The 24,767-nt window shown below is 42.3% G+C and overlaps 3 protein-coding genes across 11 annotated transcripts; 2 read left to right on the top strand and 1 right to left on the bottom strand.

Moving 5' to 3' along the window:
* The first annotated feature begins 690 nt into the window (after positions 1-690).
* On the top strand, positions 691-5,677 carry cops7a (COP9 constitutive photomorphogenic homolog subunit 7A). Its single transcript, XM_028979363.1, has 8 exons — positions 691-826; positions 1,338-1,460; positions 1,844-1,919; positions 2,400-2,488; positions 2,568-2,770; positions 2,931-3,036; positions 3,132-3,301; positions 5,306-5,677. The coding sequence occupies exons 2-8, from the start codon at positions 1,338-1,340 to the stop codon at positions 5,343-5,345; spliced, it is 807 nt and encodes a 268-aa protein (XP_028835196.1). The 5' UTR covers positions 691-826; the 3' UTR covers positions 5,346-5,677.
* A 4,080-nt stretch (positions 5,678-9,757) lies between these two features.
* Positions 9,758-17,092, bottom strand: LOC114789900 (F-box/WD repeat-containing protein 7). 8 transcript variants are annotated; one of them, XM_028979354.1, is made up of 15 exons: positions 16,710-17,092; positions 15,601-15,708; positions 15,144-15,295; positions 14,864-14,987; positions 14,567-14,688; positions 14,302-14,388; positions 14,073-14,162; positions 13,838-13,926; positions 13,371-13,614; positions 12,479-12,601; positions 12,231-12,396; positions 11,937-12,022; positions 10,326-11,367; positions 10,014-10,116; positions 9,758-9,892 (listed from the first exon to the last, which is right to left on the bottom strand). In XM_028979354.1, the coding sequence occupies exons 1-13, from the start codon at positions 16,733-16,735 to the stop codon at positions 11,279-11,281; spliced, it is 1,506 nt and encodes a 501-aa protein (XP_028835187.1). In that variant the 5' UTR covers positions 16,736-17,092; the 3' UTR covers positions 9,758-9,892; positions 10,014-10,116; positions 10,326-11,278. The 8 variants fall into 8 exon arrangements, with proteins under 8 accessions (XP_028835187.1, XP_028835188.1, XP_028835189.1 ...); XM_028979355.1 differs by having other exon boundaries at positions 10,014-10,076; XM_028979356.1 differs by having other exon boundaries at positions 10,014-10,076; positions 10,501-11,367.
* znf384b (zinc finger protein 384 b) lies at positions 16,814-24,490 on the top strand. Of its 2 annotated transcripts, XM_028979352.1 has the most exons (11): positions 16,814-17,004; positions 17,938-18,005; positions 18,157-18,412; positions 18,500-18,622; positions 19,663-19,829; positions 19,915-19,991; positions 20,686-20,910; positions 22,017-22,184; positions 22,472-22,550; positions 22,801-22,959; positions 23,063-24,490. In XM_028979352.1, the coding sequence occupies exons 2-11, from the start codon at positions 17,940-17,942 to the stop codon at positions 23,456-23,458; spliced, it is 1,716 nt and encodes a 571-aa protein (XP_028835185.1). In that variant the 5' UTR covers positions 16,814-17,004; positions 17,938-17,939; the 3' UTR covers positions 23,459-24,490. The 2 variants fall into 2 exon arrangements, with proteins under 2 accessions (XP_028835185.1, XP_028835186.1); XM_028979353.1 differs by lacking the exon at positions 20,686-20,910.
* Positions 24,491-24,767: the final 277 nt, after the last annotated feature.

Genomic DNA, 24,767 nt, shown 5'->3' with positions numbered 1-24,767 from the left:
TCTCTGCACTTGTTGTATGTCTTGTACATAGATTGTATGTACATTGTATGTCTTTCCCTCTGTGCAGTTGTAGCATAAGCAATTTCCTTCAGGATTGATAAAGTTCTCTGTTTTTGATGCTGATTCTGATAAATGTTCTTTTTTAGCATCTCGCTGCAATTTACTGAAATAAGTGAAAAAACTTAAGGGGATCTGAATATTTTCCATACCCACTGTATTTCAAAACAACTGGGCACAATTAAATTCTGGGATGTTCTCTTTTCTTTGAACGATTGGAAAGGAACTGCTTTTTGATTTTTAAATGCACTCTGATTCCTTTTTTTAACTTCAGTTAGTTATTTGTTACAATGTACAAAGTACAATGATCCACAGACCTGCTTGAATTTCAATAGAAAAATTGGGCGTTCCTAAATTTTTGACAGGTAGGATGTAAAATAATATATTTAAATTTTTTGAGCCAACTTTTTTTCACTATAAAATACATTTTGACTAGGGCATGCAGATAGACTAGTGGCACTATTGGCAATAATACATTATGAAAACATTGTTTAAATGTTATATATATATAATTTTTTTAACAATGTTTTCATAATGTATTTAATTAATTGCGCTAAACCTTCACTGAATCACCGAGCAGTTTGAACGAAGGAACGGGATCTCTGTCGGCCGCCAGTAGGGGGCGATGTACGAAAAGCGACGCGTTTCTGCCGCGCTCCGTTCTTCTCTCTCCTCCGTCGCCCAATGGCCGAGAGCTTCGCCTCGGTTCGTTGTTTGTGTTGACAGCGGTGTGCAACCGGGCCGAGACACGCGGCGAACCCACGTCAAGGTAAAGACCGCGCTGGGGGCCTCGGGTGGGCGCTTTTGGGTAACGGACGAGGCTGGAGTTGTGTGGAGCGCCGGCGGTGCGAGTCGCAGCTCTCTCCTTTGGAAGTGAAGGCCTCGGCGCCTCCTGGTACAACATTAGCCGAGTCGCTCAGGCGGTCGTGCGGACTGCGTGACTCGTTCTTGTTGTGGTTAATTGCGCATTTGCTTAATTACATTTCTGTCGGTAAACTCGCCTCGCTATCTTACATTTGAATGTGTGGACTACTAGAGGAGTTTTGCTGCCTGATATTTTACGTTACGTTTACGTAACTTCACCGGTGAAGCTGAAGTCAACCAGTCGTGGTCTTTTATTTGAAGCGTCTGTAAAGGACACGAGAAGTGTGAAATTACCACTTTGCTCTCGTTTTCTCCACTTGCCTTCTGTAAGTCGGCCATCGCCTGTGCTTTAAATAACGCGTTTTTCCTGCCTTCTCGGAAGTTTTTTCTTCCCGTTTTCCACCCATTTTTTTCAGATGGAGGTTGAGCAGCTCCTGTCTCTCTCAGGTCCAGCTCTGGCCCAGGCTATCGGCTCTCTGTTGGAGACTCCAGGGCTTTATGTATTTTCAGACATTTTGGAGCTTCCGAATGTTAGAGAGGTAAACTCATTCACCTTGCTGGAATCTTTTTGTCTCTGTGTGTGTGTATGAGTGTGTGCCTAAGCAGGACTGTATTTGTCCACTCTAAGTGCTCAAAAAGGGGAATAAATGTATATATATGGAGCTCAATGTTATCTGCGATTTTTGTTAAGTTTTAATAACACTTAAGGATGACAAGCCTGTAAAATAAGAAATCTGGACTGGGCAGCACTGTACACAAGCCAATTTAGAAAGTGCACATAATCATAATTTTATTTTATTTATTTATGTGAGAAAAAAAATAATCTAAATGGATGCATACTTTGCCACACCACTGTATATATGCGCATATCTGTGTTTTATATTTATGCATTGTGTTAATCTAAGTTTTGTGTTCTCTTAAGATGGAGACGGGTCCCCATGCTCCTGTGTATCAACTGCTGAATCTCTTTGCCTATGGAACCTACTGCGACTACAAAGGTAACCATGGCAACACACAAGTTGAATAAACATTAAGAAGCCCCTGAAGGCCTTTCTCTCTTAGTGCTATTAGTTTCTTTCTCTCTCCCTGTCTCCCCCTTCTTGCAGAGGGGACATACTCTTTCCATTTCCTATGTTCTATTTCCTTTGAGTTATACCGTATTTGGGATTGGTGCCCCAAGGACTGATATTAGCAACACTGTCCATTCTCATCAGTTAGAGAAATTACATTTCACATTATAGTGTCATAAAAAGTGAGATGTATTTTCTTAAGGAGTGGGCTTACATAGTAAATGTTTTAACTGTCCAAAACCATAATTATACCCATACCTAATCATGCCCATTGCTATGCCATTTCATACCTAGCCATGCAGTCTCCATTTACAAGCCTTTGGGAAACAAAATAGGTCATTTTGAAAAGCTCAGTGACTTTCAAGTGAGTGTCTCTTAATTCTTCCCCTACTGCAATCATCTTGTTAGAGAGGGCAGCATCACTTCCTGAGCTGACCCCTGCTCAGAGAAACAAGCTTCGTCACCTGTCAATTATCAGCTTGGCCTCAAATCTCAAGGTAATTGAATTGAGTAAAATAAGTTTATGATGTTTAAGCCTCAGGTCTTTCTGAATAATGAATTTTTTTTTTCTTTAAGTGTTTGCCATACTCACTGCTGTTGCAACAGTTGGAATTGAAGAATGTTCGGGAGTTGGAGGACCTGTTAATAGAGGCGGTGTACTGTGACATCATTCAGGGTAAACTTGATCAACGTAACCAGCAGGTGGAAGTGGACTGTAGTGTTGGGAGAGACTTGGGTCCCAACGAGTTGCCCAACATTGCCAATACACTGCAAGAGTGGTGAGAGATTTCACGATTCCCAGGTTTTTCTAATGTGCTGAAGGGACGGAATTCTCTGAGGAGAACAGTCCCATTTATTCTGAAGTCTTGCCCTCATTGCTTTTTTTATCTCTTTATTGTTTCTCTCTATCACACTTAACTCTTGGTTTCTTTTGGGAAGGTGTTCAGGCTGTGAAGCAGTTCTATGTGGGATTGAGGAACAAGTATCTAGAGCTAATCAGTATAGGGAAAGCCAGCTGAAGGTCAAAGTGCAGGTGGAGACAGAGGTCAGTATGTGATCTATTCAAATCATCTACATACTAGCAATACGCTATAATAATTACAATCAAATTGCCTTTCCCCTGATTTTGTCCTACTGCAGGTATCCAACTTACAGAAAACCTTAAAAGCTAGCTCGGCTTCACCTTCATCAGGTCCCGCCCCTACTGGAGCAGCATCCAATCAGGATGTAGATCAACCAGCTGAGCCACGAGATCCTGCCTCTTCTCAGGAATCACGGCAGCCAGGCAAGAAAAGTTCCAAAGTGAAAGGGTAAGTTGATATATTCTCATTGGTGCATGATACTGCAATGTTGTAATCATTATATTACTTTAAATATCTTTTAATATGTTCTCTCACTTTTTTTCCTTGCCTTTGTACATTTGCCAGTCCCTGTGTCAAAGCAGAGCAATTATTTCACCAGTTGCTTTGTGTTCTGTCGTAATGAGTTCTTCTAACCAGTAGTTTAAGAGCACGAGTGCTTTTATTTGGTAATTTACAACGTCTGACAGCATCAGGAGGCAGCATATGTGAACATGTTAACATCCCACGCCCATAGAAACCTTGAGCTCAGTATCGCTGTCTGTCTAAATCGGTCTATAGTGAAGTCAGTGTCCCACCCACCTATTAGAATAATACAAATGTGAGAAATGATTGGACATTGTACTACATTAGTTCACACTTATTTATTGCACAATTAAAAAATTCAACCAAAGGGCTTGTGTTTGTTGTGAGAAGAATATATAGGAGCACAAGCCTAAGCATGTGGTTGCGATAAATAGAAAGTCCAAGTATTTGGACACCACCTTCAAATCATTGAATCAAGATGTTCCAATCACTTCCATGGCTGCAAGTGTATAAACTCAAGCGCCTTGGCACGCAGACATTTATGCACGAATGGCTCACACTCAGTGACTTAAAGCATAAATGCCACCTGTGCAGTAAGAACATCTGTGATGTTTCCTCGCTGTTAAATATTCCATGGTCAACTGTTAGTGGTATTATATATTCAGTGGAAGCAATTGAGAATGACAGCAACTCAGCCATGTAAAATCATTGCATGCTGATGAGCTTGACTAGTAGCTCCAGACTTCACGTGGCCTTCAGATTAGTTTGAGACTGGTCTGTAGATAACCTGTTATATTTTCTTTCGTGGTAGCTGCATCCAAGTCCTAAATCACCACATTCTCTGTCTGGCAATCTGATGGACAAGTCTGGGTTTGGTCGATGCCAGGATAACAGTACTTGCCTGGCTCCATTGTTTGAAGTGTAAAGTTGGATGGAGGGTTCAATTATGGTGTGGGATAGTTTTTCAGTGATTGGGCTTTAGCCACTTAGTTCTAATGATGAACTCTGATATATCATATTTGGGATGAATTAGAGGAGGGCCTGTAAGCCAAGCCTACTTGGCTGAATGTGTTTTGCAATATAGTCTAGGTATACATTTGCATACTTATTGATTTTTAAACATTTGGTTTTGTCAGTATGCCATGATTTAGTGTGCATTTCTTGGTGCAGGTCCTAAGCCCAGGTAAATGGGGAGGGTTGCATCAGGAACCCACTGCCATAAATGCTAGCCACTTTCCTATTTCATTGGAGAAATTCCCTGGAAACTATCCCACCTCTGTGCTATAGGTTACGATTTCCAACAGTTACTGTTATTCAGCCCTTCTGTTCACTCTTTATCTAATGAATTTGCTGAGGTCCTTGTGAATCGACTACTAAATTAAGTATACTTCCTTTCTATTCTTATTGAGGTAATTCCCCACTGACCATGGTAATTCACTTTACGTAGTATTTCAGAGGTTTAACGTAATGTAGTTGGGGGTTTAATGAACAAAATATAAATGACTCACGCAAGCTTATATATTGTATCACAACGGGGCAGCGGTGACCTAGTAAGGAAACGGACTCGTAATCAGAAGGTTTCCAGTTCGAATCCTGATCTGCCAACGTGCCGCTGAGCAAAGCAACGTCCCCACACACTGCTCCCCAGGCGCCTGTCATGGCTGCCCACTGCTCACCAAGGGTGATGTTAAAAGGTTAAAACATTGGGAGGGGGGACATTTCGATGTGTGTGCTGTGTGCATCACAATGTATCACAATGACAATCACTTTACTTTCAAAATGCAAAAGTGGAATGTTAAAATGTTGGAATTGGGAAATTACAGGTACTGCAACTAACCTGTTTTCCTGCAGGGAAAATATGAAAAACATGATAAATGTTGAATATTAAAATCTATATATATAATTTCTATTTTTCCCTCTTTTCCATAGGCTTCGTGGAAGTGGAAAGATCTGGTCAAAATCAAATTAGCTGATCTCAGCTAACCAAGGATTTGAAGAGATTTTAAGAGTACATTCTGACTTGTATAACAGCTAACTTGTAGTCCGATTATTTTTTTTTTTTGTATTCAGACTTATCTTGCTCCTGACTGCTACACATTAACCAGATCAAAAATTAAAATCTGTGGTGGGTTTTTGTTTTAAGTCTCCAGTGACTGGCAGAAAACATGTATGTGTGTTGTGAGTTTTGTTTTAATTTTTTCCCCCTTTGAGTATATTTTCAGTTGAGAGAAACATAAACAAAGATGTAAAATGTTACAAGATTTAATAACAATAAATGATTCCTTGTACCATTCAATTTAACCCTGTGCTCTTTTTTTATTGGCTGCTGTAGAAAATGTTAACACACAGAAGGGGGTCATCTTTTTGGAGGTCAAGGCATTAATTAGTAACCACCCCCGGTAGAAGTGCAGCTTTGATACCAACTGTCATCTGGATCTGTGAGGTTGCACTTCACAGTCTACCAACACACACACACACACACACACACACACCAGTTTTAGTGATTCGCAGAGGCATACTCCCTTAACAATGCACAAATTGGAACACTTTGCCTGTAGTCTATTTTCTATAACACACTCACTCTTCCTCTCAGAGTTTTTTTTTACCCTCCCGTGAGACACTAATGGTAGCAATTAACTCCCCTGCCACCCTCTTTGATATGGGGATAGGAGTACAGATGGAGAGAAAAATGGAAAGAAATCCATTTCTGTTTCTACATCCACATTCCCGTTCACATCTGCTCAGCTCCCTCTGTATCTTTCTCAGTATATATCCTTCACTATAAATAGGTGTGTTAATTTCAGTCGGTGTGAAAGATGCTTGCAGTTTTACAGTCGCTCCAGTCTGAACAGATGGGAACTGTGAACTTTTGCAGCTGTACACCTGTGTATGTGTGAGAGTGCAAAATTGTCTTTTGATATAGAGTTGGTAACAAAGCAACTGCGCTATCAGTTTCAGTTCCTGTGTCTTCTAATCTGACCAGATGAGGTTTCCTCAGAAGGGTTTGTGCATTGTGTGACTGTGAAATTATTTAAATTATTCAGAACGTTTTTTTTTGTAATGTCAGGCGTGGTTGCAGGTGAGGACTGGTTTATTATCTGCGCAGTTATAAAACATCATTTAGGCCCTAATTTACTGAAATCTTTATTTGGCACGAAACCAACACGTTGTTTGACCATGATCAGTCAGGGTTATATTTAACAATTAAAAGCTTTACTAGATTAAGTCTGGTGCATCAGGTGCCACAGATTTATTTCAGTGCTGCCCAAAGGACATACACAACATGTGCCAATGCATGTGAAGTAAAGACAGGTTCTATTTCAAAAGTTTAGGTGGGTTTAACAACTGCTGTTATGTAATATTACATATATTTAAATTCATAACGGCATTTCATATTTGTGCATTTTGATTTGATGCAAACTTGTACAACCCAAGAACCTGGAAATTAACATGTTTAACCTGAAATACTTGAACAGCACTTTCTGAGATTCTGTTTTGGATCCATCAAGCTGATTCTGTTCACATGGCTTTAGGTGACAACCCGATGGTCTAAGGGCAGTCCTAACTTCAATCCTTCGTTTTTGGCGCATTTTCCTGACTTAGCTAAGTAACTTTTATGTGTATACACTGCCAGTGAAGAATCTTGCTTACATATGGCAACACTGGATTTTAGCCAGTAAAACAATGACATTATATTTAAGAACAGTACATCACACTTTGAAATGACAGAAACAGAACAGTCTAGAAGGCTATACGGAGCTATAAGAATACAGTTGACTTCCCACATGTAGCTTAAATGTATTGTACACTACCCATCGAACGTTTGGATGTCCCTATTCGTGTGACAATCTTACTTTTTTTTTTTACATTATAAAACAAAACTGAAGACACAGGACTATGAAGTATCATGCAAGGTTATGTAATAAAGAAAATTAAATTGTAAAAAAAAAAAAGGCACACAAACATTTGAATGGTAGTGTATACATTCGAAAAGCCTTTACCATGTTATTTTTTTCAATGTAATACAAGTGTAAAATATATCAAGCATCTTACAAAACATAACTTGTGCATCTCAGTGAAAACAATGAACCATCTTAATCACAAATTGCAGTTCATGTTGGTTATAATTAAATGATAAGTGCTATTGACTGAATACCATTTAAATGGCTAAAAAGGCTGATCATATTCACATACATTTATTTTGTGTATTTTCCAGTAAATCACATTTTGGGTACAGTCCATTTAAATTACATCATATTTGTAAAGGCTTTGTGAATGGCTAAAAATGGGAACATCAAAAGCAAAGTGCTACCAATGAATGTAATGCAGTCAGCATCAGTGAGGAAGAGTTGAGGGAGAAAGCTGTAGCTTTGTCTACATCTCAGTGCTGGAAGAAGTTTAATGATGGCTCAATACCTAGTTTACATCTCACAGTCAAAAATAAAATGTAAACACTCTGACCTATAATACATTTTCCATACCCAGAACAAATTCTCATCAAATCCGCATCTGTCGTCTTCAAAGGTTCACCACAGGAATCCTGTGGAACAGAATAAAATGGTGTGGGGCTTAGAGGCGGGAACTGCACTCTATTAAGCCGTGCTAGATTAACTTTAAAATCCCTTCTCAGAAGAAAAAAAAAAGTCTAATTTCATGGACATTTCGTTCACTGCTCAATACCGTGTTGTTTAACGGTAGTAATCTTACTGCTTAAAGAATCTCAGATTTAAAGGTTTAAGAATTGGATGCTCATTAATGACCACTAACACTCTTGATACTTGTTAAAACACCTTCCCCCACAAACATGCAGTTAAGGTCTTACAATCATACTCATACTATAAAACACATATTCATGGTTTGAATGAATGTACACACACACACACACACACACACACACACACACTGCACATGCAGTGAACGTATTCAAAGGCACATCAGTCCTATACAAACACGGGTATGTGAAACATGAACATCCATATGAATACTAAGTTGTGTCTTGGCCACTTATTACCGTTCTCTGTCACTGAAGGAAGGAGTGCTGCGGAGGGTTTGCCTGCTATCCTCCTGTGGAAGGGAACGAGGAATAGCTAGAGAAGGTGGGGTGGCAATACCGCGGGAGAGTGGTGGTGGGTGTTGGGAACAGCTGCGGTCATAACTGGAAAAGAGAAAGAGAGACTATGACAGGGCCATAGAGCATCGGCACACATTTCGGCAACACTCGGAGGGGGTTAATGCACCCAGCCAGATCATTTAAAACATAGTCATTAACACGGAGAGGGAGAGGGGGAAAAAAAGCAGGACAAAGAAGAGACAAATAGCCATAGTGCAACAGAGGCCTTGTTTGCAGTGAATGTATTTCTCCCAACAATTATACTTGTCCAGCGGATGCCATGTATGTCAACAACTAAAAACGCAATCTGACTCCAGAAGCGCAATGCATTCATTAGTTCAGACTTAATGAAAGCAATCAGTAACAAAGATGTGCTTCTGTATGTGCTGAATGTGTCGATGCTCATTATTATTAACTCTACTTTCAGGAGAAACACTCATCAGATTTTTCAGTAGCAGGCAAAATATATCTGACCTATTTGAGAAAATATTGCTTTAAGTAAACCTATCTTGCAGCATTCTCTCCTCAGAGATTGCTTGGGATGGCCTTTAAAGCTTTCAGAAATTGCCTCTAGGACGGCGTATTGAGATTGTGTCCATCCAGTCTGGAATGACAGCTGCTTTAATGCACACACAGAGGACACTAGTCAGAGGCCATAAAACATTTTTTACAGCACAAGGTTTCTAGATCTTACCAGAGTTTGGCAGTTATGATGATGGCAGTGAGAATTAGAAGTGATGAGATGGTCACTGTTACATAAAACTGCGGATCCACTGGAGATACAAAGAAAAGAAGGAGAGGCAGGACAGATAAGTGCAGGAAGAATGGGTAAGCCACAGCTGCAGTATTGATTGCATTGGAGTCAGCCTTTCGCTTGAAGTGAGGGAAATCAAACAACTCCTCAAGCATAAATTCTCAAGCAAAGCCAACGGTCAGTGACAGAACAGCAGGTGCTAAAGAGTGCCCATGCTGGAAGGAAACACGACATTCCCGAGGTTCCTTTCATTGCTCAGTCGAAATGCCCACCTTCTTCTGGATCCTCCTCGACTTCTCCGTCTACGTTAATGGGTTTGAGTACAGGAGGCTGCTGTGTCTGTGTAGTTGACGAACTCTGATGATGTGGCCAGGCCTCGTCTGTTGATGCCTGCCAGCGATCAGTTTCCTGACTGGACAGCAGACGATGTGTCTCATCTTCCAAGGTTTGGGTTGGGCCCCAGACCACAGCCCAGAGAGGGGTGGGCGTGGCCTGGGCGGTGACAGAGAGCTGAGCCGAGAGGGACTCCATCTGCATCCCGTCCGGCTCCTCCCACTTTGTCTCTTCTGTATCACACTCAGCAGGGCAGAGAGCTCCAGCTACCAAGAGTAGGCAGCATAAGAAGTTTGTACGGAAGGCAGGAGGGATGGAGCTAAATAAAAAAAAAGAAAGAAAGACTTAAGAGAGCTTGGTGGTAAAAATAAAAAACAGGAGAGTAGATTTACAGTTGGTCACAGCAGGTCAGAGTGTAATCGTGTGCATCTTTTTCTCACCATCTCTTACCATAGCTCCATCGCTACTGTCTCTTCAATACGCTCCTGTCCCGCCAATCATCTCTTGAAAAACGAAAAAGAAAGCGAGGGTTCGCTCTTGTCACTGACAGATAATGAGAGCGTAAACAGATGGTTGTGGTGAGTGGAGTACCCCATCATCTCGAGCACACACACCCACGCACTCTTTCAACGAGACATACTGTGAATTTGCCCGCCTCCCTCCCCCTATTAGATATGAAATTATCCCATATGGATCGCTGTCTGCCACTGATGCATGAATATGCATGTGCGCACACACACACACACACACACCTGTGCACAGCGTGTTTATCATGTTGACATGTGGTCCCCAGTCTCACACTTAACCCGCTGTTAGCAGCCAGACTTTCTTCAGGTATTATTGCGGTCCCAGTAAACACACCTGATGGCATTCCAAACCAGACACACTCGCACACTCGCAAAGACGGACATCAGTTGACATGCCTACCTCTCGCAGTTGAAGCGGGGAATGAGGGAGAGGGACTCTGAGAAGGGAAGATAGGGAGAGGGAGTGGGAAAAAGCATTGGTTGCCTTAGCGACAGAGACATGTAGAGACCAAGAGAGAGAGAGAGGAAAAGAGAGAGGAAGAAAGCGGCAGGGTTGGAGGCTGTAAGGGAGAGATTTAAATGGTAATTATGCTTTTTAACTGGTTCAATTAAACGGACAAAGCAAAAAGAAATGGATTTTGAGGACAGGAATAGAAAAACACGACGAAAGAGAAAGACTTATTAATATTCATATTTGAAAGGCAGCTCGGGAAAAAATATTCAATTATTTGGTGAAGAGCTCGAAGACAGGGCAATCACGAAAAACGAGGGAGACACGGGGAGGGAGAAAGCAAGAAAGAAAAATCAATACACATTAATTTACTCAAGGACAGGTTGAGTGCAGTGATGAACAGTGCAGCAGATATTTATAGACAGGCAGGACAGCCATGATAAATATTTGGAGGCAGAGGGTCACAATGTGGCACTTTTATTGCATACACAACGCGACATTTACATAGAAAACAGTCTGTTGTTCTTCTTTCTCTCTCGCTCTCCCCGTATGCTCCTGTTCTGTCGCCACTCACTCAATCTGTCACACTTCACTCCCTCTCTTTCCCCCCCCGCCTCTTTCTACTGCTCCTCTCGCTCCCTCCATCCATCCCTCCCTCTGTTCTTCACTTAGCCGTCTTCATGGCTCCGAGGCATCGTTTCTCTGCTTCGGCAACGGTGACCCACTGTCACTGGAGAGTGCAGCGCAGCCACGAGGAGCTGGCTACTTCTGCTGGGTCTAATGCATCCTGGGGCGTGTAGTCTTCTTCGCAGCAATCTGCCATAGTAGATAAACACATCATTTAAATGCACACTTGTCTGCTTTGTTTCAACCTGTAGGGAGGCACTGATCCGGTTTTCTCAGTTCTAATGCCGATACCTACTGTTTGGATATCGGCCGATCCCAAGAACCATTTAATGAATAAACTGTTACTATTCTGATATCTTTCAGGCAACACCAGAATTAAATATTTAACATTAATACAACAAACTATCAAAACATGCGCAGTGTACGTATAATGCAGAGCGAGCAAGTGAGATGTGAAAGTGAAAAGTGCAGCACAGCACACGGTGCACACAATGAACAAGGGGGAGCCATGACAGGCGCCCGGCGAACGGTGCTTTGCTCAGTGGCACTCCCCAGGCGCCTGTCATGGCTGCCCACTGCTCACTAAGGGTGATGGTTAAAAGCAGAGGACACATCAGATATGATATCTGATACATGAATCCCAAGTTCTATGCATTTCCAACTCACAGTTAGAAGCTTAGATGTTTTTGACTGTTGCTAGGGATCTTAAACGTAATTAATTTTGAAAGTAGACAGGAACACAACAAATCCCAACATACCATCACAATCTTCTTCTGAGTCTTCATCAGATTCCACTGTAGGACAGGTTTCAAACAGTCTGTCTCGCCTCACTGCAACATCTCCTCTGGAATACATACGTAAAAAATCACCACAGTCAAATGAAGAATAAGCAGAGGGTAGTCAGCTGACTTTACTCTGATAACCGATCTGACAATTAGGCGCACGAATGCAGTAATCCAGCGAGTCGTCATGTGTTTCAGTCAAATACAAATCACCAGTCCATACAGAGTGTTTCTTGCAACAATGAAAGGCTGGTCAAATGATACACTTACTTTTGTTTTGTCTTGGGAGGAAGCTGTTCCCAGACTATAAGTTCACGACCTCCAGTGACCCAGCGATGGCTGCCGCTTGCAGTGAACCATGATGTGAAGCAAAGGATTCTGGGAATGTCAGGTGAACTTAGGGAAACTACGTATTTGCCCTGGGGAAGACTGAACACTGTCACAGACAACAAGAATATGTTCGTAGAAGGCAAAAGAAAGAGACACTGCTGATTAGTACAGATGACTACGGTACTTACGGTTTAGTGTGCTCTCTCCACTGACAAGATCATAGCAGGAACCAATCAGGATGCCCGAAGTCTGACTGACGCAATCGGTCACTCCGGCTGAGCTCCTGTGGTTAGTCACTCGGGTCACTGTACCTATGGTCATAAGCGGTTGTGATAAACAACACACTAGAAAGATGGCTGTGTCAGGACTACAGAGAGCAGATGTAATGAAGAACATTTGAGGAGCGTATTTCTTGGATCAGCACCATAAAATATTTCCCAGTAAATTCTTGGCAGTAATGTATTACTAACATAAAGGGTTTTTTTTAAGAACGACAAGTTAGTCATAAGTCATAACAATACTTTTTCAGTTATTTAGTTAGCAGAAATACTTTATAGTGGCATTCAAATGTGAGCTTTCGGACTTCTGAATCTCCCTTACTAAGTGGTGAGGTATCCTTCCTCTGTTAATTAGGATGAATCACACTAATACGTGGGATGGGATGTGTCACACTTAAACTGAATTATGTTGACAAGAATGTGTTACTAAAACTAGCTAAATTGATACAGACAAGCAAACTGTAATAATAATGACATTTATAGATCTATTATAATAAAACCACTCCAATTACATCAGTGATATCAAGGCCATTGTGGCTGCAGTACTTTACAGAGACTATACATAGCTCTTTTCACAATTTGTTGTGGAATCTTGACACAGTTCAGTCCAATTGCAATCACTCCATTATAGTGTTCTGGTATCTTAGCTGTTCATTATTAACCATGGCTGTTTCATAAATCAAGATAAAAGCTCATTCTAGGAGGCAAACAAATAGAAAGTGACAGTATTCGATTCTGAAGGTTTTATTGTACTCAAAATTCACTCATTCATAACATAACTGTGAATGTGTGTTCTGCTCACCTGTTCTCCAATTGAGGACTTTGATCGTGGCCCTGCCACAGGCCAGGAACACACGGTCGCCCCGAGGACTGAGAGCCAGTCTGCCACTATTTGAAGTTCCTAGGCTCCCTTTGGATCCACCGCAACCTGTTACTAAGGGACCCCACTGGCAAAGGCGGTGCAGGGGATTGGCATCAGTGAGATATACCTCCCACACACACACAGTGCCCTCGGCCGAGCCACTGAACACCAGTGGACCCTGAGACTGTGGGGAAGACACGTGAAAAAAGGTAACAAATGGCATGACCCTGATGAGGAAAAGTGTTCATCAATCCACAGTTCACACTATGTTTGTTCAACTGAAACTCAACCGGGAATGGAAATTAATAAGGAATGAGGCAGATCACTAGTTGGAGAATCTCCTCGGAGACAGGAGGGTTTCTTTAAACCAAAGTGAAGAGGATTCGGTTGCTATGACGTTCTCCCACCTGTAGTGCAGTAACCGCTTCCTCGTGTGCATTAATTGACTGACAGCACGCCGAGGATTGCCAGCTCCATGCTTGAACCTTGCCTCCATCTGTGAGGGAGGAAGTTGATATTAATGTAAACTGACAGTCTAGATGAGAAGAAGCGCACACCTGGACTGTATAGCAGTGCCAGTGCCTTTGTCGTCATTGTAAGATGAATATACAAACTAAAAGCAATAAACTCATGAATTCTCACCTGAGCCTGTGATAATGTAGCCTTGGCCCTCAGGAACAAAGCAGAATGCCGTCACAACGTTGAAGGTATAAACTGATTTGACACACTGACCTACAACCAAGACAGAAGAGCTCATATGTGGCACCAACCACAGTACTCGATCATAAAGGTTTCATCTTTTAGGCCATTTGCATACGTCATGGTCCAGTGCTTTCATATCAGACTCTTTCATCTGGAGATGGTATCTTACCTGTGCTGAGGGCCCAAATTTTCACATAGCAGTCAGTGGAACCACTCAGAAGAAACCTTTCCTTTTCAGGGACTCCTACATCTAATGCTGAACAGGAGGAGAGGGTGTTATTTAAGATTAGTGAAAAATCAGCATGCATGTAGTGATGGCTGAAGTTACAGCGGCTTTTAAGCTAATGAGTAATAACAACCTAGCAACTACACTATTGAAATATGCCTACAGAGCAAGTAATTTACTCAACTCAACTTCCGTTTACTAATCTTACCCAGCATTCTGCAGTATTCTGGAGGTGGTGCGCACAAACAAGTGACCCCGCCACTGTGACCTCCCAGATTGCGCTGTTCTGTTGCCGTGGGAACATGCCACACTTTTACCGTTGTATCACGACTTCAGTAAAAACAGTGAGACGAAAAGAAGTAGAAAGACAATGTTAGCAGGGGGTGGAAATAGAAAAAAAGTTGATGAGGCGCATTAAGGGCTACCTTTGCAATTTCATGCTCACGCAAAAGCTTAAAATGTTTAATTTTCCCTGTGAACTAGTCACAGATTTAATTTTGTGTACCTGCCAGAGATCACAAGGTTGTCCACAACCACCACGCAAGTAATCATGTCACTGTGACCCTTCAGTGGTCTCAGACGAAATTTCGAAGATTCCCACGACGCTGCGAGGGCTCTGCATTTTGCTTCTGAAAATGCAAGAACGAGTAATGTGCAGATGTCCAGGTCGTTGATTTAGCGTATGTAAATGAGACCGAAAAATCTGGCCAGTGGGAAAACTTTGCTGTGTGTGGCGTCTCTAGGAGCAGATGGTAACGTAGCATTGTGTGTAATCAGAATTAAACCTTCTTTTTGTTGCTGGTTGCAGGCCTCAGGCACAGAATGAGATTCCTCCTTTTCTGCTGCTTCTTCCTCTTGTATTTCACCTCTGTCCTGGCCTGCTCTCGCAATCTTTCTAGCTGGAGTGTGGACTGGTGGAACCTCTACATTTCCCGATCTGTCACCAAGCCAAACAACAGCACAGATTTTAAAAGCACATAAATGTATGGGGGAAATAACTTCACACAATATTGTCATAATTTTTATTAGGTCTTTATATACAACCCCAGGCGACAGCAAAGAGCCATGTACGGTTCTCTGGTTTCAAAGAGAATGCTTTATTGTGAAGGCATGACTATCTTTAATCAGTATTGGCAAGACGTGAATGGGAAAGGCCGGGAGGCAGAATGTGTTTACTGTTACATCCCACCCACCAGTCCTCCCCCCTGTGCAATCGAGCTCCAACCTTCCCATTACTCTTACACCGGTCTTTTCATCTTCTCCTCCCACAATGCTTTGGGTTTGCTCGGGGCCAGAAAGCTGCAGCAGCAGACCAGCCAATCTGGCACGAAGCTCTGCCTTTTTTGAAACCTGTGACGAGATACGAACAGCAAGGGTATTCCCTGTTGTTTGATGCTTCACGTCTGGACATTCATAACTAATGCAGCCCTAATGACAATACCAGAATTGTTGTAATAACCAATGATTAATAGTTTTTTACATTTACAGATTTTATCGGACGGTCTTATCCAGAGCGTCTTATCAGTAGTTACAGTCCCCCCTGGAGACACTCAGGATTAAGTGTCTTTCTCAGGGACACAATGGTAGTAAGTGGGATTTGAACCTGGGTCTTCTGGTTCATATGCGAGTGTGTTACCCACTAGGCTACTACCACCCTCTTTTTTTTTTTTTTACTTTAGGGCTGTGGCGTTAGGAAACTGAAACTTTTATTTTGTAATAATTGAGCGCTGGGGTGCTGAGATTTACTGTGCAATAACGTCCACGGCGGTAAAGCTGCACCGCTGCGGCGCCTACGAGAGATGCAGTGCGCCCGAGGGAAATCTCTCCACGCAGCGCAACACCGAGACCCAACGGCCGGCTCACGGCGGGACACGCGAACTGCGCCGGCTAAAAAAGTACCTTGACTCTTTCCTCTGCCGTGAGGGAGCCTTTTATCTCCAGGTTCTCGATCTGCCTCAGCTTCTTCTGTACTTTCCGCACTTCCCCCATCAGACTTCCTGTGCGCTGCTGTTCGCTGTTAAAATGTGTGGTCTTGGCTGCGCAAACTTAAGTAAACATGCCCAAGTAGCCCGACGCCTCTGTGACGCCTAATACGCATCGCTAGTCTTTACGTGGCGGGTGACGTCACCGTGCGGAAGTGCACAAATGAAATCGCAGTTTTCTTACATGTAGTAATGTATAAGTAATGTAAAATATTGTATTTTATTATAGTATAGAACTGTCGTTGAAAGATTCAGCACATTCTCCTTCGTCATAACCGTTTACTCTCTCTCTCCTTTTTAAAAAAATATATATTGGTATGCATTCCAGATGAGGCATTACTATATTATAATGTGATTATGTTAAGATACCTTTTGGGCGAATAAAGCAGTTTCATGGGCTGCCACTGCAACTCTGAAACGCCAGACCTCACTCGCCGGAAATGACGTCACGACGCACGTCGCGCCGTTTCGTTCCTCGACCTCATTCGACGGAAGTGTGGCGCAGACGATTCGGGAAGCGCCGTGTGAGAAAAGAAAAAAATAGAAAATTTGAGGGAGGGAAAAAAACTCGATGGAATCGCAGATTTAGCCGGATTCGGACGTGCTTTTCGAACTGTCCCGACCCGAGGTGTCTCCGGGGAGGGAACGAGCGTCTCCAGCACCGGTAACGATGCACAATTCCCCGTTAAGGCTGCGTTTTCGCCCGCGGTTAGTGAGCGCTGTTAGCACGGAGCCGCCTCGCCTCTGTCTCGTCTGCCGGAAGTCTGTGTGTAGCTGCCTGGCGCAGCTCCGTTTTTTTTTTTTTTTTTTTTTTTTTTTTTTTTTTTAATCCTCCAGGGTTTTTTCTCTTTTTTTTCTCTCTCTCTCTTTTTTTTTTATTTTCACAGCGAAGATGAGCGGCAGAGAGGCTGACCGACTGTGTTGTTCATGCTCGGAGGGATCTAGGAAGCTAAACTACCTAGCTGCGCGCTTCACACTATTTCTTTTAGCCACTAACACGAACGTTTTGTCACGAATTAAATCGTTCGGTCCTTTGCGTGTTTTTTCGCCCTTAAAGGGCCACAGAGTAAACAACGATCACCGATGACAGTACAGGTGGCAATTTACAAAAACGACAGAAATGTTTTCTTTGCTGCGTTGTCTGTAGCCCGTCGATTTGCAGGGTGTGTGTTTAAACAATCAATTTAAAACCACGTACAGGTTCCCACGTTGTACGAGCCATCCAGTCAGCTGCTGAGTGGGGCTGGTACCTGTTACTGTTGATCACGTAAACCATATAAACCCAACTCTGCATAATTCATTTAGGTCCAGATCCATTCATCCCAGCATAATAACGTACTCGCCTCTAGTAGACGTTGCCTCGCCTTGTCATTTGACCCATCGTTTGTTGCTCAAATTAATATTTTTCTGGACCACGCCATTCTGAAAAGTTGTTTGCAAGGGTAATGTCATTCGGCCTGGTTTACAAATGCTGTGTGTGGTGCCTGGTGTACAATTTACATTGTGATCGGAAGGCTCGGTTCTGCATGTAGGATACACAACACAGGGCAATGTTTATATGCCCGTCTGATGTCCACGGCTGTTTTTTTTTTTTCAGGAATGATGGAAGAGTCTCATTTTAACTCATCATACTTTTGGTCTCCTGTTCCAACAGTGCAAGGGCAGGTATGGAGCAGGAAATATGTATATGAAAAAACAATACTTTATTCAACATTTCAAATTGTGCATTTTTAAATTATGAAAAGCCTGTTCTTTTATCCACTGGGTGATTGTACTTCCAGTCTCACTAACCCCGTTCATTGCCTCTTTTCATTAGATTGAAAACGCCATGTTTCTAAACAAGATGAAGGAACAGCTCGGGCCAGATAAGAACAATCCATTCCCACATTCAGCCCCTCACTATCCCACAGCCGTACTTACCGTTCCGGGTCCTGTTGCTATGGATGCGATGCCAGGGGGCAGAGTGCCCAAACAGGAGGGCGGAGGTGGTGGTTCATCACACCTTCATCCACCACATAGCTCTCAGAACATTACTGTGGTGCCGGTTCCATCCACCGGAATCATGACTGCAGGTCTGTGTCTTACGGTGACTTTTTTTGTGTTGCTGTTTGACCTTTCTGTCGTGTTTATTCACTATGTGCTCGCCCCTTTAATTACAGCTGGACTTGTTATTACAACACCCCAAGGTGCTTTGGTCTCTCCAACTTCATCGTCTCAGTCGTTTGTGTCTGGTCATCCTACCACCACAATGATTGTGTCTGCTCTACATCCTCCACATTCAGGTGAGTGCTCTTTTTTTGACTTCAGTGATTTGACAGTGTTGTCATACAATATAAGCCGGTATTAGAGCTGTATGCTTCTAGATAAAATGAGAGGGAATCTTTTTCACGTATTCTTGAAACATTTTATGGTCCCTTGACAGGATTTTTTTTTTTTACTTTAATATCGGTCTTATTGGTCCCCTAATTCTGTATCTGAAGTCTCCTTCCGAAACTCAGTCATGGTTCAGAATTACAGCCACTTTGATCCAGTCCCACAGTGAGATTTCCCAGCACGTCATCAACACCGTTCACCAACCACAATGTTTTACGTTTTAGGAAGTCGTTTCAGGGTTTTTTTTTTCCATAAATAAATGAAATTAGCCCACGTGTTCTTCAGAGTTGACCGTGTCGAAACAAAAAAATATGTTCTGGTTTTTACATCCAATCTCCGAGCAACTGCAATGCTTCGCAAGTTTGGATGCCATGGTGGTCTGTGGAGAATGTTTTATGGGAGGGGTGTGAAATTCTCTGGGTAGACAAAGCATGAGAATTGGGAGGTAACCGTGTCCCCTTATGTAGTCATAGGGGGAAAATTCCAGATCAAACCGTCTGAGCTGCTGCTCTCTGAACGGTGAAGCAGAATGACCAAAGCTCTCTTTATTAGGTTATTAGTTACAGGGGCGGTGGTGGCCTAGCAGGTAAGGAAGTAGACCTGTAATCTGAAGGTTGCCGGTTTGAATCCCGAAATGCTGAGGTGCCACTCAGCAAAGCACCAATCCCACACACTGCTCCCCAGATGCCTGTCATGGCTGCTCACCAAGGGTGACTGGTTAAAAGCAGAGGATTTACTATTTGCTTTGGACGACATTTCACCGTGTGCTGTGCTTTCTGTGTATCACAATGACAATTACTTCACTTTCATTCAGTATGCAGGGGAAATGGTGCTCTGTTTGTCAAAGTTTAAATGATGCATAATTCTTTTCTATTTGAATCTCATTGGACTTTATTATGATTCTGATTAACAGTTATTTGAAGGCACAACTAAAATCTTTCTGTTACAGATAAGAAAGATATGGGTGCATCGCCTCCTATTGTTATGCCAACACCTGGGAAGCGAGGCAGGAAGAAGAAGTCAATGTTGCCAAGGGTGGGTCATCCTACCGTAGGTCATGTCCTACCAACAGGAAGTGAGGCTTTGATCTTGGCACACTTGGCAGCAGGGGGACAGGTGTGTCAGAAAATCCCAAATGTTTTTTAACATCAGTGGTGCATTTAATTGCAAGACATGTTAATTTATTCATTTATTCATTCAGCATCACCCGTCTGACCCGTACGATCTCTCAAATGAAGATGAAGAGCATACAGTCAAGGATGGGACCAAAACCTACAGGTACAATTACAAAAGACGTTTAAAGCCTACCAGCCATTCATTTTCTTGCTCTGTAGGTGCACATCTGAAAAATAAGTTAGGTTAGATTAAGGAGCTTCTGTGTTAACACAGCTTTTTGCCACTGACAACACTGCATTGCATGAATGTTTTGGCATCTGCACACACACAGGCCTGCGCTTTCTAGTGGGTTTTTGCCTCTGAAATATATATATATATATGTGTGTGTGTGTGTGCGCATGCACCTTGCTGCATGTGCAATCCACTCATCCCATGACAGCGCACACACTCCTCACCCTGCACACTCTGAACGAGCTCTTCCCTCTGGTTCTTATTTTCCTCGCTTTTTTTTTTTGTTTGCGCCCTGTGTCATTAGTGCTCTTTTAATATTAGTTTGTCTATATACCTTTTCCTCTCTCTGCCTACTACATATTTGGTTTACCTGATTTTCCACTCTTACCCCTCTACTCTCATCTTCTCCTTTTTCCCTTTACATCTTAATTTTACCTTACCTTAATTTTTTTTTTTGTAAAAATATTTTTTTTTCCATCACTCACTCTTTTTACCTTTTTTTGTTTCTCCCATCACTGTCTTCCTATCCATTGTGTTCTTTTCCCCCATGCTATTCTTTACCATTCCACTCCTCCTTGTACTTTCTCTCTGCCCTCCCTCCTGGTTTCTGTGTCTCTTTCTGTAGGTGCCGGATGTGTGCGGTGACCTTCTTCAGTAAGTCAGACATGCAGATCCACTCCAAGTCGCACACAGAGGCCAAACCGCACAAGTGCCCCCACTGCTCCAAATCCTTCGCCAACTCCAGCTACCTGGCGCAGCACATCCGCATCCACAGCGGGGCCAAGCCCTACACCTGCTCCTACTGCCAGAAATCATTCAGGCAGCTTAGTCACTTGCAGCAGCACACACGGTACTGCAGCTGAATCGAATCCCCCGTATCTGTGCTCGGCGGCAGAGTGGAGTGGAGTGGAGGAGGAGTGGGGCATGGCTGTGTGAGGTGGTGTTGCGTGTGGATGTTTGGAATTCGCTCTTTTTGGGGAGCACGGGTGGTGCGACAGGGAGAAACGGGACATGATCGAGTGGCTTTGCTAGGCAGCCGGTGCTAGAGCTAGAGGGCGACATTTACGAGGAGGAGAGGACGTAAGAGGGTTTCCATATTCTGTGAGAGTGTGTGTTTGAGAAATTGCTTTCTTGGCCTTAATATAAAATTCATTCAGAGTGAACATTTCCTGGTACCATCTTTTAAAAATGCTAAATTGATCGATTGAGGCCATACTATTTCAGACAGGATGTTAATTATTAAAATGATCATTTGGGTACTTATTTCAAATGCATGAAATTTCCAGTTAGCTATAAATTGTGACATGCCTTTTAAATTAGATTCTGTGGACATGTAAAATTTTTATCTCACCACAAACGCGTTGGTCCTTTCCCCCATTTTTCTCATTGATATCCCATATGATATATAAAGCAGAGTCTGGTGAATGTTCCACATTTGTGTATAAACCCGTTTTTTAGCTTTTCATGTTGATTCCAAATTAAGGAAATGAACGTAAAATCTACATCTGCTGCACAAGTGCCAGCTGAAAACTGTATTTCTGGATGTAACGTGGCTGTAATGAAGGTTTATTGGATTTTCATTCACAAGACATGAATCTTTTCCAGCTGACGCCAGCCAGCTCACCTCTTCCCCTGCAAATTCCTTTCCCCTTTCCTCCATAAGTGGTTTTAGGAAGAGACTATACTGTTGCATGTTATTCCGGAGAAAGTAATCTCCCTGGAGCTAGAGGAAAGATGTGCACATTGTTGCCATGCCAACTGTGAATTGTTAATGCGTTTTGCCTGTGTGTATCATTAAGTGCCCATGTGGTTTCCAGTGTCAGTTTCCAAGTTCATATCAGCTTTACAACATTCTAACAAATATTAGACCTTGCAGAAAAAAGTTTGTTGTAATTATTTTTTTATTAAACCAATTCCTCTCTTTTTCTACCCTGCTCCCGTTTCCCCTTCATGAAGAAACCATACTGAATCCAAACCACACAAGTGCCCACACTGCACGAAGTCCTTTGCCAATACCAGTTACTTGGCCCAACATATTCGTATCCACACCGGTGTGAAGCCCTACAGCTGCTCCTACTGCGAGAAATCATTCAGACAGCTCAGTCACTTACAGCAACATAGCAGGTACTCGTTTTTGTGAGATGTGGCATTTTGATGTATGGGGCATTTATTCATTCTTTGTTTAACACTTGAAATGAAAAAAAATAATTCCCATCGCTGGAAATGTCTTGATGAACATAAACCGTGTCATTTTTTCCCCTCAGCATTTCTCAGTTATTTGTTTAGAGCTTGGTTTAATGTTCTCTCCAATATGCTGTGCCGTTGGCTTTTAACTGTTTACTGGGAAGTGCAGTAAAGTTATGGCTGCATATGTTTTCACGAGAATAGCCGGGTCTGTTTGTGTTCTACAGGATCCATACAGGTGACAGACCTTACAAGTGTGTGCACCCAGGATGTGAAAAGGCCTTTACCCAGCTTTCAAATCTACAGGTGAGATACTCTGCTTTCAAATATGACACTGCTTTCAGTATGAGCAGTGGTGGCCTAGCGGTTAGGGAAGTGGCACCGTAATGAGAAGGTTCGAATCATGGCTGCCCACTGCTCACCAAGGGTGCTGTGCTGTGTTTCACCATGATAATCACTCCACTTTCACTTCACTTTCTAGTATAGCATCAAAGAAACGTCATAGGATTAGTGTTTCCTGTGTTTTTTTGTCATTATTTATGGCTTTCTGTTCTAGTCTCATCGACGGCAGCACAACAAGGACAAGCCCTACAAGTGCCACAACTGTAACCGTGGTTACATAGATGCTGCTAGTCTGGAGGTGCACCTAGCCACGCATACAGTCAAACATGCCAAACTATTCTCCTGTGGCCTGTGCAACCGCACCTACACTTCGGTATGAATACTCACGTCGTCACTGCCACACTGAGTTCTGTACCCTGATTTTCAGCAAGAAAAATAGGTCTGGGTTAACACTCTTAATGTCTTGCTCTATCCAGGAGACTTACCTCATGAAACACATGCGTAAACACAACGCCGACTCCATCACAGCCGCCGCAGTGGTTGCGGCCGCAGCATCTCAGTCGAACACAGCCCAGAGTCAAAATGCATCTTCATCAGGAGCACAAAACCGGGGGGAAAGGAGTGACAGCAGGGCAGGTGGTGGTGCAGGCGGTGGGGAAGGAAGAGGTCAAGTACAAAGTGGGCATCCTAACCCTGGCAGTTACCCTCAGGTAGAGGGCGTCCCTTGCCCCTTTGACCTGCACCAGTATAAAACGGTGGCTGCAGGAGACATTCAGTACAAGCCTGTCAGTGTGGCAGACCTCACATCTCATAAAGATCTTTGCCTCACTGTGGCAGCCTCAACCATCCAGGTGGAGCACCTTAATTCATAGAGCTGCCAGAGACAGTGATGGCAAGAAAAAAGAAGAATGCAAGAAGCTGCAGGATCACTGCATGTTTTAATTGGTTAAAACCTCCAAATGAACCTTTTTTTTTTTTTTTTTTTTAAACTTGCAGATGACTTTGAATGGTACCTGATGGGAAGGGCTTTTAAAGTTTTAGGAATCCTTCCTAACACCAATGTGATGATTGCAACTGTACACTCTAATGAAGTTTGAATTAAAATTCAGAAGACTCGCAGACATAAGACTCCTTCAAGACTGATTGAGGGATCTCACAAAACAAGCAATACAAAAATATCTCAGCCAGGAGATTAAGATGTGCTGTCATAAAAAGTGTATCAAGTGTTTCAGAGGGTCTTTTTATCTTATTATATTTGTCTGTCTGTCTTTTTTTTTTAAACCAATAATTGCTGTCATCCAGTCCTGATCATGCATTACAAGTCATTCATAAAGTGGTTCCAGTGCCGATTCCCGATTGTATAAAAGTCTAAATTATTTGTCAAATAACTTTGTCAAAAATTCTTTAATATTAAGAAAGGACCCTTTTGTTTAAAATCTATTTGACTACTCAATTCTGTATTCATCTTCTAACAACAATCAGAAAATGTAAAAAAAAAAAAAAAAAAATCTGGACTGGATCATGGCATTATGGATCGAATTAAATACTGATGTTTGTCAGTTAGGATAAGGATCAGAACACGAATCTGAAAAGTTTTGTATTTTCCTGTTCTTCCCTGAAAGGCTTCCTTTCTGTTGGCAGTGACCATGATAATAATATGCAGTACTAATGCTGTCTCTCTGAAAATCATTTTTTTAGAACATAGGTGGCTCCAGAATGAACTACCTTCAGCTTTACTTTTGTGTTGTCAGTTAATTTTGTATCCATTCTTGAATATATCAAAAGGGATGTATGCCAGTTTCTTTTCATTAAAAAAAATGAAGCATGTATGTTAGAAAGTCATGCAATAAATCCATGTTTGGGGAGGCAATCAAAGACATTTAATGTCTTTTGGTTTCATGAAATCTAGGCTTAATGTCTCTTCTTACCGTCAATATGATCATCAGTGTCACTGAAAGGCGTACAGATTGCTGCAACACGACAGGTCTTTTATTCTTATTATTTCGTCAGTGTTCCCGCAAGTTCGCACGTGTCTGATGCAATGTTTCGTCTAAACTTGCCTTTACCGATTTTATTGTATGTCAAAGATATGTATGCTGGCCAGTCATTTGGCTTTATTTAATTTCAGTAAATGGAAATAAAATTGTTTGCATCACTTTACGTAATAAAAAATAAACCCCT

This window comes from Denticeps clupeoides, chromosome 5 (genome assembly GCF_900700375.1).
Source record: "Denticeps clupeoides chromosome 5, fDenClu1.1, whole genome shotgun sequence".
NCBI lineage: Eukaryota > Metazoa > Chordata > Actinopteri > Clupeiformes > Denticipitidae > Denticeps > Denticeps clupeoides.
This window is presented reverse-complemented; position numbering and strand designations above follow the sequence as displayed.